This window comes from Equus asinus, chromosome 2 (assembly GCF_041296235.1).
Source record: "Equus asinus isolate D_3611 breed Donkey chromosome 2, EquAss-T2T_v2, whole genome shotgun sequence".
Classification (NCBI taxonomy): Eukaryota; Metazoa; Chordata; class Mammalia; order Perissodactyla; family Equidae; genus Equus; species Equus asinus.
The window spans coordinates 52,339,395-52,357,490 of record NC_091791.1 but is presented as its reverse complement, the minus strand read 5'-3'; the positions used below and the strand labels follow the sequence as shown (position 1 = coordinate 52,357,490).

Below are 18,096 nucleotides of genomic sequence, written 5' to 3'. Positions count from 1 at the left end.
CTCTTAAGAATAAAGAGACAGGATAACCTTGAGCTTCACTCTTAGTTCTCTTGTACTAAGTAGCCTAAAAGCAATGATACAATTCCAAGCAAGTTTTGCACTAATTAATATGAGTCACAATCAGTTTTTTTCCTATTAGATCCAACCAATTAATTTATATAATTTAGTACTTGAGTAACGCTGTAGTTTCAGGAAAGTTTGCTTCTTGCTGGGTATCCTGAATCTGTGAGGATTGCTATCCCTGACTTTCTCAGCCAGAAGTCCAGCCTTGGAAAAATTGAGACAAAGAAGATCCAGAGAGAATATCAGTATTACCTAAGGACACTTTTTCCCCTTCTCTCCCTTTACAAGAATGACTTAGAAATTCTGATAAGGGATGGTGAGGAGAGGGCCAATAATGGCATATTGAATGGCTCCCCATGTATTCCTGGGCCCCTGATTAAGAGCCACTTCTCTATGTTCTCTATCCAGGAATCCTACTAAAATGCAGAGTCCAGGGGCTGGCCCTATGGCTGAGTAGTTAAGTTCACGTGTTCTGCTTCTGCGGCCCAGGATTTCGCCAGTTCGGATCCTGGGCGCGCACATGGTACCGCTCATCAGACCATGCTGAGGCAGGGTCCCATATGCCACAACTAGAAGGACGCACAACTAAAATTTACAACTATGTCCCGGGGGAATTTGGGGAGAAAAAGCAGGAAAAAAAAAGATTGGCAACAGTTGTTAGCTCAGGTGCCAATCTTTAAAAAAAAAATGCAGAGTCCAATTCAATAGCTCTGGGGTGGGACCTGGGATTCTGCATTTCTAACAAACTCCCAAGAGATGCTGGAAACTGCTGGCCCACAGACCACTTTGAGAAGCAAGGGTTTAGGTGAACCCCAAATCACCTAAAATGGGCCACTCTGGCTGTTATCTGTGAGCTGCTTTAGGATATGGGTCTCCTAAGAAGAGATTCTTAGTATATCCTGAACACTAAGTATATTCTGTACACTAACTATTGTGGTTTCAGAAGATGTTAACGTATGTTCCCTAGACAAAAGGAGTTCCATGGTCAAATAAGTTTGGGAAGCATTTGTATACCTTTTTCCCCTCCAGGAGATTCACAAAGCACATTTGCATTTTAATGATTCTGAACCATCTGCAGTAGGGGAACACGTTTAGCCTGATGATATATTTATTTAACTATTAACATTCCCAGGAGCTAACGTTCCATGGAATAAACTTTGGGAAATGCAACCATATAGAACAGTAGTTTTCACACTTTGGTGAGTATCAGAATTAGTTAGAGAGCTAGTAGAGATACAGAATTTGGGGCTTGTTGAAGTAAGATAGGCCCACCAAATTCCCCAAGTGGTTATGATTCCCACAAAGGTTTGAGAATCACTGCTATAGCGTAATCTCAGAGGAGTTTCTGTTACCATCTGGGGAGGCAGGGTTGCCTGTTAGCCCAGCTTGCCTCTTGCAGAAGTCTATGCTGTCCCTGGGAGGACCAGCATCAGCTATGAACTGCCTTCATCTAAGAAAGTACATTCAGACCAGATGAGGCACCCCAATGATTCCACTGTGCATTCTACATACTACAGGGATTCCTCCAAGTCTTTTCACTGTAGGATCCCAGTCAACAGTGGCTATCCCTTAGCCCTGCTCCAAATCAGAGCTCACGAGAAGGATTTCCTCTTTAGAACCAATTCTCTGATTCACTGAACAAATCTCCAGCAATTAGGATTTTGGCAATATTCAGTGAACAAGATGAACAAGGCACTCCCATGAGGCAGGGGTAGGGGACAGACAATAAACAAGTAAATGAATAAATAAGATAATTACAGATAGTAATTAATTCTGTGAAGAAAATAACCAGTGTCATGGGACAGAGAATGACTGAATCAGGGACTCCATTTAGATACTGTGGTCCTGGAAGACTGCAAAAGTCCTAGGGCCAGTCAGGGTAATGTGGACACCATTCCAGAGAGGCCAACAGTGACTGGGATTGGCCTTGATGGTTCGTAAAACTTCACCTCACATAAACCAGTCAGGAGGCAGCCTATATCCCTGTACCTACTACGGTTACTGGCTCATACAGGGCCCCCAATGAATATTGGCGAATAGTTGAATGGATGGATGGATGGATGGATGGATGGATGGATGGTTGCACAGATTGTTGGATATATAATTAATTTTAGTGATTTTGACAAGACCCATCTAGTGAGACCTTAAAGCAGGACTTGTTTAAGCTATTGGGCCAAACTGAGCATTCACTTTGATGAACAGCTCCCTCCTAAATGATAAGGCAAATGGTGAGAGATACTCTATACCTGACCCTGAAGCACAAGAAGTAAATGGGCTAAGTAAGAATACACACACACTTTTATGCTACAAAGTCAATAGCCACTTCATTGCAATCCACTTGGAATTCACTCTAGACTCACTTAAAAGGAACTGGTTCCCCAATTCCCAAGCTACTTGAAACAGATGCGCTATATTCATCAGGATCCTTAGTGGCAAGCAATGGAAACTGATTCTAGCTGATTTATCAGAAAGGAGTTTATTAAAATGGCATTGTAAGCTCACATTTTCTCTAGGAAGGATGGAGAACTAAGTGAGGAGGTGCTACTCAGCTAAGAACAATGCCAAAATTATACCACTTATACCAGTCTGGTGAAAGCACCAGGGGCACTGCCAGTGGGCACAAACATTACAACTTGCCTCAACCAAACCAGATGTTGGATCCTGCTGTCAGAACTATCATAACTGATGCCTCAGGAAACTTGGAGCTTCTGCCTCACTATCTTTCCTCACCAAACTGGATTCTGTACACCCCCTGCCTCTTTGAGTCAATTGTTCCTCATCAAAGACTGAGGTAGACATGTCTGATTGGCAGTCTAAGTCACAGAGCTTCAGGAAAGGATGGCAAAGTGGGTATGTGGCATTTTTACGTTCTGTAGTAGGAAATGGCTCTACCCTATTAGGTAGGGAATCTCCCTGTGGAATAAGAAGGGGGTTCAAATGCTGGGCAGCCAAAAAGGACAGATGTTGACTACAGCTAGAGCACAGACTCCCAAGAAAAGGTGGCCAGGGACACTACCTTGACCCTGCTGGAGAATGAAGACATAGGGTCTCAAGAACCAAAGCAAAGCAGTTGCACTAAGGTCCCAAAGCAGGGCATACAGCTATGGGTCCAAAGAGTGTTCTAGAATCCAGCTTTACCAGAAGCACTGATATTTTGGTCTCCATGTGCTGGCCAAGGCACAACATCATTCTGCCCACTTTCTAGGTGAGGAAACCGGACCCACAGTCGCGGCAGATGTAAGCTGTAAAGCAGACAGACAGTGCCAGTGCTCTTTCAAGTGCACCCTGGTTGAGAAACGGCAAATAGATCATGCTTTATGCGCCAATGTGACTAGTTGGTGCGTTCGTTTTCTATGGCGGCTTTAACAAATTACCACAAACTTAGCTGCTTAAAACAACACATTTATTATCTTATACTTTTTTAGTTCCAAAGTTCAAAATAGGTTTTACTTGGCCAAAATCAAAGTGTCATGAGGGCTGCCTTCTTTTCTGGAAACTCTGGGGAAAATCATTTTCTTGTCTTTTCCAGCTTCTAGGGGCTGTCCACATTCCTTGGATTGTGGCCCCTTTCTCCAAAGCCAGCAGTGACAGGAAGAGTCTTTCTTATATCACATCACTCCCACACTGACATTCCTGCCTCTCTCTTCCACATTTAAGTTCTCGTGTGATTACATTGGGCCCACCCAGACAAGCCAGGGAAATTTCCTTATTTTTAAAGCTGGCTGACTAGAAACCTTAACTCCATCTTCTATCATATACTTAACATACTCAAAGGTTTGGGGGATTAGAACATAGACATTTTGGTGGGGCCATTATTCTGCCTACCATAGCTAGAAATGGCTATGTTCAGAAGGATTCTGAGGTCACGTCTATGTTCATCAGGAAAGATGACCATGGCCAATTAGTAATGTTTAATATGGATTCAAAAGAAGGAAGTGCCATGTATTTCCATGCTTCCATAGATGCAGCCTAAAAAGAAGGAGAGTGATAAGAGGGGTGACCAGCCAATCTGTGTGCTCCAGCCCTAGCTGGAAGGGCCCTTAGAAGGGGAGTGCTCCAAAGATCTGCCTTCTCTTTCTATAGCTGGAGCTACTACTGTCCTTCACTGCCAAGCTGAGCCTCTTCCTAGGCTCTAGGTATAGTCCTGTTCTTCACGGTCTTTCTCACTGGATCTCCCAAATGGCTACACAGTAGCAGGCCTGGTGCAAGGGGCTGGAGACACCAAGACAGGTACAGTACTTTCACGACAGGACACAGTGCTGCAGGATTCGTGCAGACCCGAGGAGCTTACCCTCTATGTGGGGAGACAGACAGGCAAAGACATGGCCATACAAGGTGAAATAATGCTATGTCCTGGGCCTCCCTTGTCATGTGCTTTCTACCTCCATCACTGTATTTAGATTGCCTAAAATGCTCCTCTCTTCCGCCACCCCCAATCCTACTCATTCTTCAAACACCACTTCCTCTTTGATTCTCCTCAGATGGAAGAAAATCCACTTCCTCATTGTTTTTTCCTTTTTTTAATATATCTGAGGCTACCGATGCTCACATGCTCCACAAATACCCACTTACTGAAGACCTACTCTGTGCCATGCACTGCACCTGGCACTGGAGAGATACTGGGGATAAAAGACATAGACATGACCCCTTGTTCATGGAATGATGGGCTAGTGGGTGAGGCAGATATGAGTCAAGGAAGCACACCATTAAATCTAAAAGGGCACTAGGATCAGTCCTACAGGGGAAAGGTACACGGTGTTCTAACAGTTATGAAGCTGCCTTGGGGAAGTGACAGTTGAGCTGAAATCAGAAGGCCGAGTAGAAATTAAAAGTGGAGAAGAAAGAGGAGAGAGTTCCAGGCAGAAGGCATAACAGGGCATAACAGCAGGGCAGGGAGAGAGCATATTTGAGATGCTCTGAAAGGAAGCCAGTGGCTGGAGAGAAGTGAATGGCGGGTGTGGGGCTAGAGGAGGTGGGAGAGGCAGGCATGGGAGAGGCAGGCATGAGAGCCAGAGCAGGCAGGCAAGCTCAGGGCTTTGTACTGCATCCCAGTAACTGTGCCCCCACCAGTTTGCCCGTACCCCCCTGTAAGCTCCCTTGTGTTTATGCTAGAGTGTCCCTTGCCTTTTTTAAGAATCCCAGTTCCCTCCACCAATCTTCTGTGTTTAGGATTATACAGAAAATTTTAGCTGTGGTGTCAAGTTACTGGCCAACTTAAATAGGAATAAAAATAAAGTGGTGCATTCCTGAGAATGAGGGAAATGGCCACTCCACCTGAACAAAGAGCAGGAGTTGAGATATATAACCAGCTTTCTGTTTCTCTATGGTATATCTAACCAAGGTGAACGCAGCGCCCCTTGTGTCAGTCAGCAAACCATCAGTCTGGAGTGTCCAAAAATGTGTGCACTAAACTCTACCAGATGTAGGTGCAAAACTTTGGAATTCCTTGGCAAGTTGGGGTGGCCATTATAATGGGGGATGCCTAGTGATTACAGAGTGGTGATATTTATATCCCCCAGAGCAGCTTGCATTAAATAGGTGCAATAGTTGTTTATCAATATTAAACTGAATTTTAGGACATTGAGAACCATTGTATAATCAACAACTGCATGCGTTTTCTGGGACTTTTGTCAATGAGGCAGTACAACATCGTGAAAAGAGCACTGGCTGAGATTCAGGAAGACAATATTCTCGTTCTCCCTCTGGCTGTGTCACGGAGGTCTTGGGCCTTGGACAATTCTTTCAAACTAGTATAAGCCCCCCCTCTATTCTAAAATATAATGAAGTCATGTACTTAAGTATTGTTAAAAGAAAGGCAAAAGCATGATCAAAACTACCTGAAAAATGCCTGAGGAAGGCACAATATTGGAGCCTGACACACTACAAACCATCTCTCACTAAGTCCAATGTTGCCAATTTCTCCCCCAGTGTTGGAAAGGATTGCTGTTGACTCAACTGAACACCAGATGAAGTAGTTGGCTTGCATTCAGGAGCCATGTTGTAACAAAAAATGTACCTTTTCTTTAAACACTGGAACTACATTCATGAGGTGAGATGCTTTCTGAGAAGCACATGGTCCTGAGGTAACAGTGCCAGGTGTACATCTCCCATTTGCCCAACTGCTGTTTCTGCACCTGCTAAGAGAAGAAAAGGATACCTCCTCATCTCTACCGACCTCGAAAGCAGTCTCTGAGGATAACTGTGGATGCACGTTATAGAAAACTTTAGAAAGCCCAACTCAGTGTAAGAAAACTTCCAAAATCACTTTGTCATGTCAACACTAAGTTCTATGTGGCCAACATACACAATAATGTAGTATCAGTACAAATGATAGAATTTCAGCACCACAAGTGTTCTTAGAAGGATCCAGTCCAATTCCCTACCCAAAGCTGAGTCCCATCTACCTCAAAGGCAAGAGCAGTGCTGAGACATGGAGCTCACTTTTCAACAAGGTGACCTATTCCGTGCTGCACTTCCATATTTTTCACTCAATGACTTGATACCTGCTTCTTCAGAACTTTCACTCACTGATTTTAGTAATGTCTTTCATGTGACAGCACTTCAGATATTTAAGGACAGCAATCACATCTCTTCTCACAGGACACGGGTACCAAAGCCCTCATTCACCATCACAGGCACATGCCTCCACATGTACAAAATAAACCAGTGTCCCCATTACGGTGTGGGCAGGAGACCTGGGCCTGCCTATATGTAAGTTTCCTCTAATAGAGAAACTCATTTCTGACTTGGAATAAAGGCTGCAAATCCAGAGTAAATTTACAAATAGGGCTACAGGTTGAAGATCTCTTTCTTAAATGAAAATTTCAGACATGCCCACTTTACTGATAAAGAACACGGACAGGGGCCAGCCCTGTGCCCAAGGGGTTAAGTTCGTGCACTCCGCTTCAGCAGCCCAGGGTTTCACTAGTTTGGATCCTGGGCACAGACATGGCACTGCTCATCAAGCCATGCTGAGGTAGCATCCCACAGAGCACAGCCAGAGGACCTATAACTAGAATAAACAACTATGTACTGTGGGGCTTTGGGGAGAAGCAGCAGAAGAAAAAGAAGATTGGCGCCTGATGTTAGTTCAGGTGCCCATCTTTAAAAAGGGAAAAGAAAAAAATTTCACCACCTTAATTCCACCAAAAGGAATCCAATTTCTCAAGTTCTCCATCATTTAAACAGTATTTGAAATGGTTCCAGGGCTTGTCTTTGGGATCCTGCATGGATGCCATTTCTGGAGTTCATTTTTCAAGGATTCATTTTCCAGACTGAGCAGAACTAAGATATTGGAATTTATTTGTTTTCTAATGCCCAGAGATAATCGAGAATGTCAAAGGTATTTCTCAAGAACATTATGACCCGGTGAACAAACTGACTTGAACATGAGTAAGCATAAGGGGAGACTGAGGTCACCTCCCTAATAGCTCTAACAGCTGCTGAACAAATGGGGTCCCCAAATTTTCCCAATTCCATGGTTCTTAAGAGACCAATGGCTGAGTAATTCTACCAGTGCTATACTTCCCTCTGCAATCCATCCTGATCACGCTCTGGGCCTTGCAACGACTAGGATATACAGCACAGATAGGTTGGGATACATACTGTGAAATCTGTTCATGCTTTTTGCCAAGAGTTGACAAGTTTAAAAATACAGTGCAGGAAAATTACTCATAGTTGTGGAGGAAGATAAGAGAAATGTGCCAAATGGGCTTTCAATGAGGACTTCTCAGTGTGAACATACGTAAAAAGAACTTTTAGATATAGGCATTATGATAAAAACAATCAAGTTAAGTTCTCAAGAAAGCTTATAGGTACAAGATCACGGTGATTATATGTACAAGAAACAGCCTGTTCATGAAGGACCATTTTGATCACTGTTAATGGACCAACATACTTGGCTCTCCAGAAACATTTCAACTAGACAAAACATACCAACACCTTAGTCAGAAATATAGCTTTATTATTATAATATTTCATAATCTAAAAACTTTTTTTTAATTCTGGGAACAGAATATTCCAACTTCCAACAACTGATTGACCCTGTAGAATACTGGAAAAGTGTCTAGGCAATCTGAACTCTGCAGTTAAGAATCTGTAAATTAGTCTGGGAAAAAAGAAAAATAGTTCAAATAAAGATTTCTTCCTTACAAAACAAATAAAATTAGATCCATTCCTCAGTTTAACCTTGAACACGTTTTCCCAGAAACTTTGGTGATTTCTTCAAAAAAGCAACTCTAAGGTTGACTGCCCATGTGGACAAAGAAAATATTTAAAAATAAGACCCAAGTGGGACATGGCACATGGCTCAAGTCATAGCATGTAAGTGGGATATCCTTCAGAGTGAGCCAGCTCCCGTGTTTCAGGAGGAAATTTACGGGAAGTACAACTTACATAATGCATTTCCTTGTATGAGGGTCAGAATTTCGTTGGAACTTAAAAAAATTTTTTTTAATATAATAAATCTTAAAATTATTTGTCTTGTGTAATGTACATAGAGTAGATATGACATTGTGGTGCTTTCTGAAGATTACTGGGTACCACTGCCAAGGAGAGCTGTCATGCCTTCTAGGCATATTAAATGAAAATGGAAAACGCAGGTTACATTAAATAAAATGGAAAAAAAAATCTGGCTACACAAACAAGTTTAAAAACAAGTTGTCGTTATTGCATACATACATTACAGGACAAAGAACATGCAATACAACTAACCAGTCAATTTTTTAGTATGCAAAAGGCTAAAGTGCAATCATAGTATAAACATCAATAAGAAATAACCTGGGAGGAGGTTAATTCTCCAAATAAACAATAATAGTAACATTATAATTTTTACAATGTTAGCCTAAAAACATGATATTCACAGCAATGTCTTCTCCCACTTGACAGTTGCCTATATACCACATGAATGGCCCATCTCCATGAGCCAAAAGTCAAAGAGAAGATTCAAAAATCAACATTTTCACTATAAGAGGTTCAAAATGTTTATACAATGATTAAGTTACACTTTTCAATTTACTGGTATTTTAAGTAATTGCTTTATTACCTATTTTTAACGCACTGCTAATCTGATGCATATTGCAATAACAACCATAATTCTACTAATGTTAATTAGGTTACACTTTTAATTTTTAAAAGAAGAGAATTTAATCTACATGAACATATATAATTAAAAAATCATCCACCACAAACACATACCTTTTCCATGAGTATTTAAAAATAAATTAATATAGTTGACATACATATTTTGTATGTGTTATGTGTATGTATATATGTATCTATTTGTGGACATAATTATTCTTATTTCCAGAAGGATGTCAGCACTTTGTAAACTCTGCAGGAGACCTGATGATATTGCTAAATTAAAAAAGAAGGAACATGGAAATTCATTCTTGAAGAAAACTCGTAAAGCAGGAGGTTCTTAACAAAGGCCACTTTAGGGAGGAAGGGGAGGATGGTGTCAGATTCTGGATCCCACATGCAGTGTTTATTTCAGAAATTACTTTAGAAAGTGGTGTACAACGAACACTTCAGATACTTGGTTGAAAGGTCAGAAAGTATACTTTAGTCATGAAAGGGCACAGAAGCAGCAGGAGGTGGAAAAGCTAGGCCAGCAAGGAGAAAGTCATGCCTACAGCTACGAGGAGCAGGGAAGCAATCCGCTGGCATCCAACCATCCAGACCCTGCCCTGGTGACGGCGCTGATGGAAGGGCTGCACTGTTCTCCCCCAGCACAGCACAAGCAGCAGCTATTAAATAGAGGCCGGCAGCACGGTCTTAGGGTGCAGAGGACTCAGCCGAAGAAGAGAGCAGAGTGGACCAAAATCGGAATAAACATGCATCCAGGGAAACAAAAAGCCCAAAACAAACAAACAAACTGGAAAACAGTCCATTAAAACGAGAACTGAACTCTGAGTGAATGAGTCCCTGAAGCAACCCAAACATTGAAATCTTGATTAACCAGAACACTCAGGGAAACAGGAATCCTTATTTTGGAGGCTTCCAAACTAATTGAGGGGAAGGTTAAAAACAAACAAAAACATTTTTCTTCCACTGCTATTAACAGAACTTTACATTCCTATTCTTTGCCTTGCAATTCAGAGACCAGTGGGCACAGAGGAAAGTTTTTCCAACCTGACATGCTGTGTGGCCGTGGGTCTGAGAATGAAGGACCATGGCATAGAATCCTCGATGCAGCAAGTACTGGAGACTGGGCTCAGTACTGTAGAAGATGGAACTTTGTTTTACTAAAACTTTGAGATACAACTGACTTCATCTTTTTACATTCTTTCTGTAATTTGCCTCTTGCTTCTAAAAAGGGGCTTGTAAAAAAATTCTGGTTCACCGAGATTCCTGTTTTTAAATTCTGGTTAATCCAGGTGCTTGTATGGACACGAAATAAATGTGTAGTACCCTTTGCTTTCCCAGAGTGTCCTACTATGGGATGTATCCAAAAGGACATTATTGTTGGTTCCTAGAACAACACCCCCAAAGCCCAGCAACAGTGGTCCAGAGCCACCCACCCTTTTAGATGATGTTCACAATTGCTGTTGGCTTTTTTTTAGCCATTTTGGGCCTGATGTTGCCCTTGCGGCTAAGCCCCAGCTCCCCTTTCTTCAGTGGTCTGCAGAGCTCTCTTGGGGACTCAGCCTGTTCGTGAATGGCTTTCGAAGGCTGCGTGCTGGCTCTGTCATCCTTGGCTTTTTTCAGGTAGCTCCTTCCCTTTGGATGAAAATGGGTCTTGAGATCAGGGTGGTTACACACAGAATGTGGGTGCCCTCGGCTGCTACAGATGGTCGGGTGAGAGGGAGATGAGCAGAAAGAAAGATTTCTTTAAATACTGAAAAGAATAAAAACTACCTATGGCACAATCACCCCTGCATGCTAGAGTGGTGATAATGCTGCCAGTAAGACAAATAATATATATTCGTATTTTTCTTCCAAAAATTCCTGTGGCCGTCACAAAGCAGTTTCATGATACTAAATTCCCAGAGAGATATTACTAGTCCTATTGACCTGTGATAAAAACAGGCATAGAAAACTTAAATGACTATCCAGGAAAATATATACAGTTGGTCTACAGAGAAGAAGGGAACAGAACCCCTATCTCTTGACTCTTTAAGTAACTACTAAAGGACTCAAACAAATCTGTAGTATAGCTATTATAAAGCACATGATCCATAGTATAAATGTGTGTGTGTATACATATATATATATAAAATGTAGTAAACATACTACATTAATTGTACTATAGAGCTATTATGACTACACTATACCTCAATAAGAAAAAGTTAGGCTATATAATACTGTAGAAATACTCCTGTAGCACTACCACACTGCCATATACTAAGACTATTAGCACATCTGAAAGTCACATTCACATTTTAGAAAGTATACAAGCATTTTTACCTGAAACTCTCAAATCCATTGGTATTATAGATATCAACAAAATGCAACAGGAAAACATATTATGCAAACATTATCAAATGGCCCAAGTATAAAAAAGACATACATACAGGCATTTGGGTTTCCTATTTGAGGAGATATCTGTAAGCTGAAGGAAAACAAATAAGAAAAAACATTACTTCACTTGAAGGTCGGATTTGGTTTTTAAAATCTTCCTTGCTTATATTTTTAAGAAACTGTATTCCTATTAAGGAAGCCAGTAACTGCTATCGCAGCCCCGCCCATGGAGCATCCATCACAGCAGTGACCAAGAACGTCTTGTGCTCAGCCTCTGCGGCTCCCTGTTCTGAGATTTCCCAGAAGCCAGTATCAGATCTCAAAAATTTCAACAAGTCAGAGAGTCCCCCCAATAGAGCAACATTTGAAAAAACATGTTTTTTAAAAACTGGAATGATGTGCCATTATTTCTTCATTGATTCAGGCTGTATTTGCAGCTAATTTACTACAGCTGTGGCTGGTCACAGTGTATCAACTAAGGGGAAAATTGGCATAAAATGTTTATTGCCTAAAATACAACATTTCTAAAATGAGAGCATATGAAGACCAACTCCATAACTGTCCCTGAGGTCATCTATCATTGAGATTATTTTTCACTCATAATAAAATATCCGCGTGCACTTTTGTGGCTGGGCTCAGAATATCATTTGCAGAATAAATTGATAATCACCATTCTGCGATCCAGATGTCACCAACCACTTTATAGACAAACCCAGTGTATTCCCAACCTTCAGTTCCTGACCTCCCTCATGCAGCCTTCACTAAAAGAAATGGTGTCACATCAGAAGGCAGACCAAAAGAGGAAGAGGATGACAAAGAAAATGTGGAGAAAGGGCCATCTGGTTGTCCGGGGCCCACTGTAGAGAAGACCCGTGTTCCCATTATGCTCAAATAACCCAAGAAACCAAACTCCACCTTACAGGATCACCCCTCAGGTTCTTCAGTCAGCAGCCTGAGCTTTAGACAGGAGCAAATCAGAAAGAAAGTTTCTTAACTTTTGAGGGTCGTGTCCTCAAGAAGGCAAGATGGGATTCTTGCCTTCTGCCTTTTGACACAATCAGAAATCAGCATTATTGTTGACCCTGTTCACGCTGGCTGGGTTCCACATGAGATTAGTAAACATGAACAGAAAAAGGCACCTTCCTTGCATGAAGGTTGTGAGGTTATGCAACATACAAAGGAGGTGGGACAGATGGCTCAGGCGAACACCAGGCTGGCAGCTTCTGAGAACCCCAAAGGCATCAGCATTTCCACCTTCTTACCCTCCTGCCCCACCAGCACCAACAGGAGCTTCTCAGCTGGGCTCCTTAATGGACTTCAGTGTATATATAACCTGCAAAAAATTTACAGGGTTTCTCTTCCTTTAAATTCTTCCTTCCTTTTTTTAATGACTCTTGAGGCATAACAAAATTTCTTCACTTTACTGTATGCATGTAAGCATAGAGTCTGATGAGTTCTTGCATATGTATACATAATACCCTTTGGAATTTTATGCAAAGTTAAGAGAAGGAGAGAGAAAGCGTGTGTGAGTGTGTGTGTGTACATGTGTGCACATGCTTCCTCTCCGGGGAAAAGGCCAACAGTGTTATCAAATGTTCAAAGGGGTCCCTGACTTCCAAAATGTTTTAAGAACTACAACCTTAGCGCCTATGAATGTCACTGACAGACCCTGCTGGGACCTCAGGAAATGGGAATAATTGACTATGTCTTAGAGAAAGGGAAATGCATTAATAAACATGGGTAAAGATGAGCCATAAATCTCACACACACACATATATACAGGTACCATAAATTGCACGTGTCTATATGTCACTCACCAGGAAAAATACTGACCATATAACAAACACAACAAACCCTCAAAACAACCCCATGAGGGAAGCATTATCATCCTCAGTTTACAGATATGGAAACTAACGTAGAAAAGTTAAGTGGCTGGTTCGAAGCCTCAACGTTTCACCAGTGTTAGGGCTGGGCTTCAAACTCAAGTTAGCACATTCCAAGTCCTAGCAAGCCTTCACTCTGCACTGCCTCTCTACAAAGTACGGGTTTGTGTACATAAGAATAAGAGCAAGGAGGTGTGTACACAAAAAGTCTAGTGGAATCCACGGAAGGATCAGAATTTCTTCAGTGATCCTATAGATTAAGAAGCTTGGGGAGGAGGTGGGGCTCGTTATCAGTCCCCATAGAATTTCATATGCTCTCCTCCCCGTGAACACAAGAGGCCACTGTTCCTCCTGGTCCCTACAGCCTCAGGTGGATGGAAACACTCTTCCCACTTCACCTATCTAACTACCTCCATTTTCTCCTAGTCCAACTATTTCGTCTTCTTTTTGCTTAGGGAAAGGAGAGTCTGAAGATGGGGATCAACAGAGTCCCTGATCAAGGTTGCAGGTTGGAAAAATATACCTATTCACTGAGAGCCAACTGCAGTGAAAGCCAATCTGAGTACTTCTAAAACACAAACACAGCATCTCAGGTTATTATAGGCTTGGGGAAACTGGACACCCAGCCCTCCACCAACTTCCCCTTTGTGGGAATAGCAGCACCATACACTCAATTGTTCAGGCCAAAACCTTAGAGTCATCCTTGATTCCTCTCTTTCCTTCACCTGCTACATCTAATCCTTCAGCAAGGCTGACTGGTCTTGTCAATTCTACTCCCAGAACATATCCTATATACCCATCACTTCTCTCTACCTCCACTCTATCCAAGCTGCCATCCCCTCTCACCTCCACACCATAATAGCATTCTAGCTCATCTCTCATTCTTTCACCCTCCAGTCAATTCCCCACAAAGCACACAGAGTGACTCTGCTAAAACACAGATCACCTCCTGCTTAAAATCTGCCAGTGGCTTCCCTGTGGGCTCTGGAATAGATCCAAACTCCTTATGTGACTTAGGAGCCCCGGCAGGATTTGGATCCTTCCCAACTCTCTGATTTCATCTCCTACCACTCAAATGTGCCAAGCTTGTTCCCTAAGGCACCTGCATTTCCTATTCCTTTCTCTAGAACATCCTACTTCCAAATTTTCACAGAGCTGCCTCCCTCTTGTTATTCAGGCCACAATGCAAATGTTGTCTCCTCAGCAAGGCTTTTCACTAAAGCTACCGTGGACATCTCAAACACACCATCTTACTTTTTTCTTTATAGTAGTTATCATTATACAAAATTATCTTCATTACGTGTTTACTTGTTTACTGTGTCCCCTCCTGAGAGCAGGGATCCCATCTATCTCGTTTACAGCAGTTCCCTCAGCACCCAGTGAGTGCTGCGTCCCCAGTAAATATGTGTTAAATGAATTATTGCTAGTCCTAATTTAGCAACTGCAGGAAATAAACACAACACTTAAAATAAGATTATCCACGCTGTTTTGTGACCTTCCACTTGAGCAGTTCCCTGAGTGATTCTGGCAGATGGGATATTAGGTCACTTTGTGTCTAATTCGACAGCATTTTTCAGAGCATAAAGACAAAACATCTGAGTAAGCATATTACATTTTTAGAAACCAGACAGGTGGAAAAGAACATAAATGCTCAAGGGGATCAAGGGAAAGATACAGATGCCGAAACATAATTTCAGAAAAGGCAATAAATGTGAGGGGGAAGAAAATTTTTCTAGAGCACAAAAGAATCTTAAAGCAAGAAGACACCCTAGAAAGAAGCAACTTACATATCAACCTAGGATTTCACTGCTATCTGGAGGCAGCAATGAGAAAAAGAGGGAAGAGGAGAAAGGGAGGCGTCTGGGGGTGGGTAGAGGAAGGGAGATGAAGAGGACTGACACTGTTTTTGTAGTGCAGCCTTAGAGGAGATGGTGAGAACCAGGCTGCGGATGGTATTTCTGACTCTTTTGGAAAAAGGAGCTGAGGCGTGGGGGGAGGAAATCAGAATGTTCTGCTCCATCCTGGTGGGCACTGTGGCAAGGAGCTCTTCGGGGTGGGGCTGAGGCTCCAGCAGCCGGGCGTCTTGGTGCTCTATGCCTTCACCGAGCTGGGCCAAATAGGTTAATAGATATGACTCAAAGTTCTTCCTGCTAAAAGCATCCAAGTTCTTCTGTGTATTCAGAGCCACAGATACCCTGGGAGGCCAGACTCAACACTTTCATTACATCAAGGACATGGCTCCTAACTTCACAGGTGAATGGACAGTATTCCAATGAAATAGACTATGTAAATAGGAGAAATGGTCTTAGGGTCTGTAGACCATCTCATAATGTGGTACATGATGGTCCAAAGCAGAGCTTAGAGGATTTTACGTGAAAACAGGGAAAATTACCTCTGCTAAATGCTTTCAGAAATGAAACATCTCATTCTTGGTCTTCTTAGAGCAATGCAACCTCCCTCCAATGGTCAGCCAGTTGACCCCATTACAGCCTGATTACACCCTACTCACAGTCAGCTCTCACTTCTAATTCCCCGCTACAATCTTAACTGCACTTTATTTTCTTTGAATTAGTCAACTCTTCCCCAGGTAGGTCAAGTCTGAAGAAGGTAGATGATACCAAGTTTGGGACTCAGAGGGCATAAACATAAATATTTATTAATTTCCTACCCTATTTGTATGTATGTATACATACGTATTTATGTGTGCATGGACATCTATGTTATGTGTGCATGCACACATACATATAATCCTATAAGTACACATTTGGCTAGAAGAGCTGAGATGCTGTTCAACTTCTGATCACATGGTACAGCATGATGAGAAATAATGACTGACTACGTCTTTTCAAAGGTGTTCAATTTTCAAGATGGAAAAATAAACTGAGCAGAGGAAGTAAGCACAGAAATACAAATAAAAGAACTAATGGGCTTCTTTTCTTCCTTCTTGCCTTCCACTGTTTTCTCTTTAAGATTCCTCTTAGGTTAGTAGTAAAATTTCCCACATTTTTAGTTCTAGGTTACTACTTATAAGCCTAAATATTGAAATATTAATGTTACATTTTAATTTTAGAATTCCTAACCACCAAAGTCAGGTGATGATCAGAGAATTTAAGCAGCCAAAAGACGTCAGAGAGCATCTAGTCCAACTGCTTCATTTTATAGAAGAATTACAGACACAAGAAGACAAACTGTCTTGCCCAGTCAGAAGCAGGGTGGGAATGATCTGGAAGCCAGGTCTTTTCACCTCACATCTGGGCTCCATGACCTCATACCACACAACCCTCCCCTGAGAGAGGGCAAGATGGAGAAGAAGGCAGGAAAGGGCTCAGAGTGTCCCTCTAGGCACAGTTAGTATGACTGGACTCTCAGTTGCCCAAGCAGGTGACTGAGGAATCGAGGAGGGGAGTAACAGTTCTCTCTCAGGACGTCCACCCAGAAAATATATCATGTAGCTGAAACTGCTTTGATTACAGTTACCAAAACCTCACAGATGTAACAAACTTACTTCCTTCCAGTCTACTTTTGTTCCTGAATGGAAAGTTCTGGAGCTTGCATTACTGTTCTAAGGCTGAGTCTGCATTATTACAGGAAGCACTGTCTAAGATTTCTTCATTTCTTTCCCTCCTCCCTCTTTCTTCCCTGTTGTCTCTCTCCATCCCTGCCGTGTCTTCCTTCTTTTATCCACCTGTCTTTCATTTCATTCCTTCTTTTATTATTTAATCATGTTTCCTTTTAACCTTGGTTTCCAGAATGCTCAAACTAAACTTGTTTTAACCAACCAACAGCAACCTTGCTAAACTTTTCATTAGCATAAATGTTTCCCATTTTTCTTTTCCTCATATATATAGTCCATTTGGGGGAAGTAAAAGAATCATTTTTAAACCTTCTGGGAAGGAAGTAAGCATAAATAAAGTTCAACAGATAATGAAGATGTTATAAATAAACCACTTCGGGGTTTCAACAATCCTTTCTATGGCTTTGTAGTTTTTACCACCAAAAAAATTGTCTAGAGGGCAAATACGACCACCCACCTCCCTCACCTACAGTGGGGTTATCTGTACTCCTCCCTCCACCCTCCAAAGAGACCAGGGAATCTTGATCAAGCCACTTATGAGAATCTCCACAGTTCTCATCTGGACTCTGGGGTGTTCTTAAGCCCCTGAAACTGTATGTAAAATTGTATGCAGAAATCTATTCCATAATTTAAATATCACCTGTAAATTTTTCTTTTTGAAAATATACTTAAAGAATGTTTAACCTATAAAGATTACTGAGTAGTGTTTTCTTTTCTATTAAGGGAAAAAAAGATTACGTGGTTTAATCTTGCTTTACTGAGAAGGCCAAAGCTTTCATAAGATTCTCTTCAAGAGCTCCAAAACTCGATAATATTTTCCAATCTACTTGAACACCAAGGTTGGGATAGACGATTTCTTTGGATACACCAAATTCTGTGATTCTACAACATAAAACTATTTCTACCAATTCAGCTTGGCGTGGAGTTGGAGGGTGAAGAACCAGAGTCCATGTGCCAGGATCTCCTCGCTGACTTCCAGGTGTCTTGGGTTTACTGGTATCACTTCCATAACACAGGCATGGCTGTGCTACGACATCCTGAGAGTCCCCGCAAGTCTCTCCCCAGCTCCCTTTTCCTCTGCCCTTGACCCAATCTCACCACACCCAAGAACCTCAC

General features: G+C 41.8%; 1 protein-coding gene across 2 annotated transcripts in view; it reads right to left on the bottom strand.

Moving 5' to 3' along the window:
- The window catches only part of ZNF365 (zinc finger protein 365), a 70,233-nt gene that overhangs the window by 36,206 nt on the left and 15,931 nt on the right, over positions 1 to 18,096 (bottom strand). Inside the window, exons 4-5 of one of the 2 annotated variants that reach the window (XM_044755674.2) lie at positions 11,577 to 11,614; positions 8,010 to 10,846 (exon numbers count right to left, since the gene is read on the bottom strand). The exons of the other annotated variant lie outside the window; for it this stretch is intronic. Of the exons in view, the coding sequence (XP_044611609.1) occupies positions 10,588 to 10,846; positions 11,577 to 11,614 (297 nt within the window). The 3' untranslated portion in view covers positions 8,010 to 10,587. Of the gene's footprint in view, positions 1 to 8,009; positions 10,847 to 11,576; positions 11,615 to 18,096 lie in introns of those variants that run through there. 2 annotated transcript variants of the gene reach the window in all.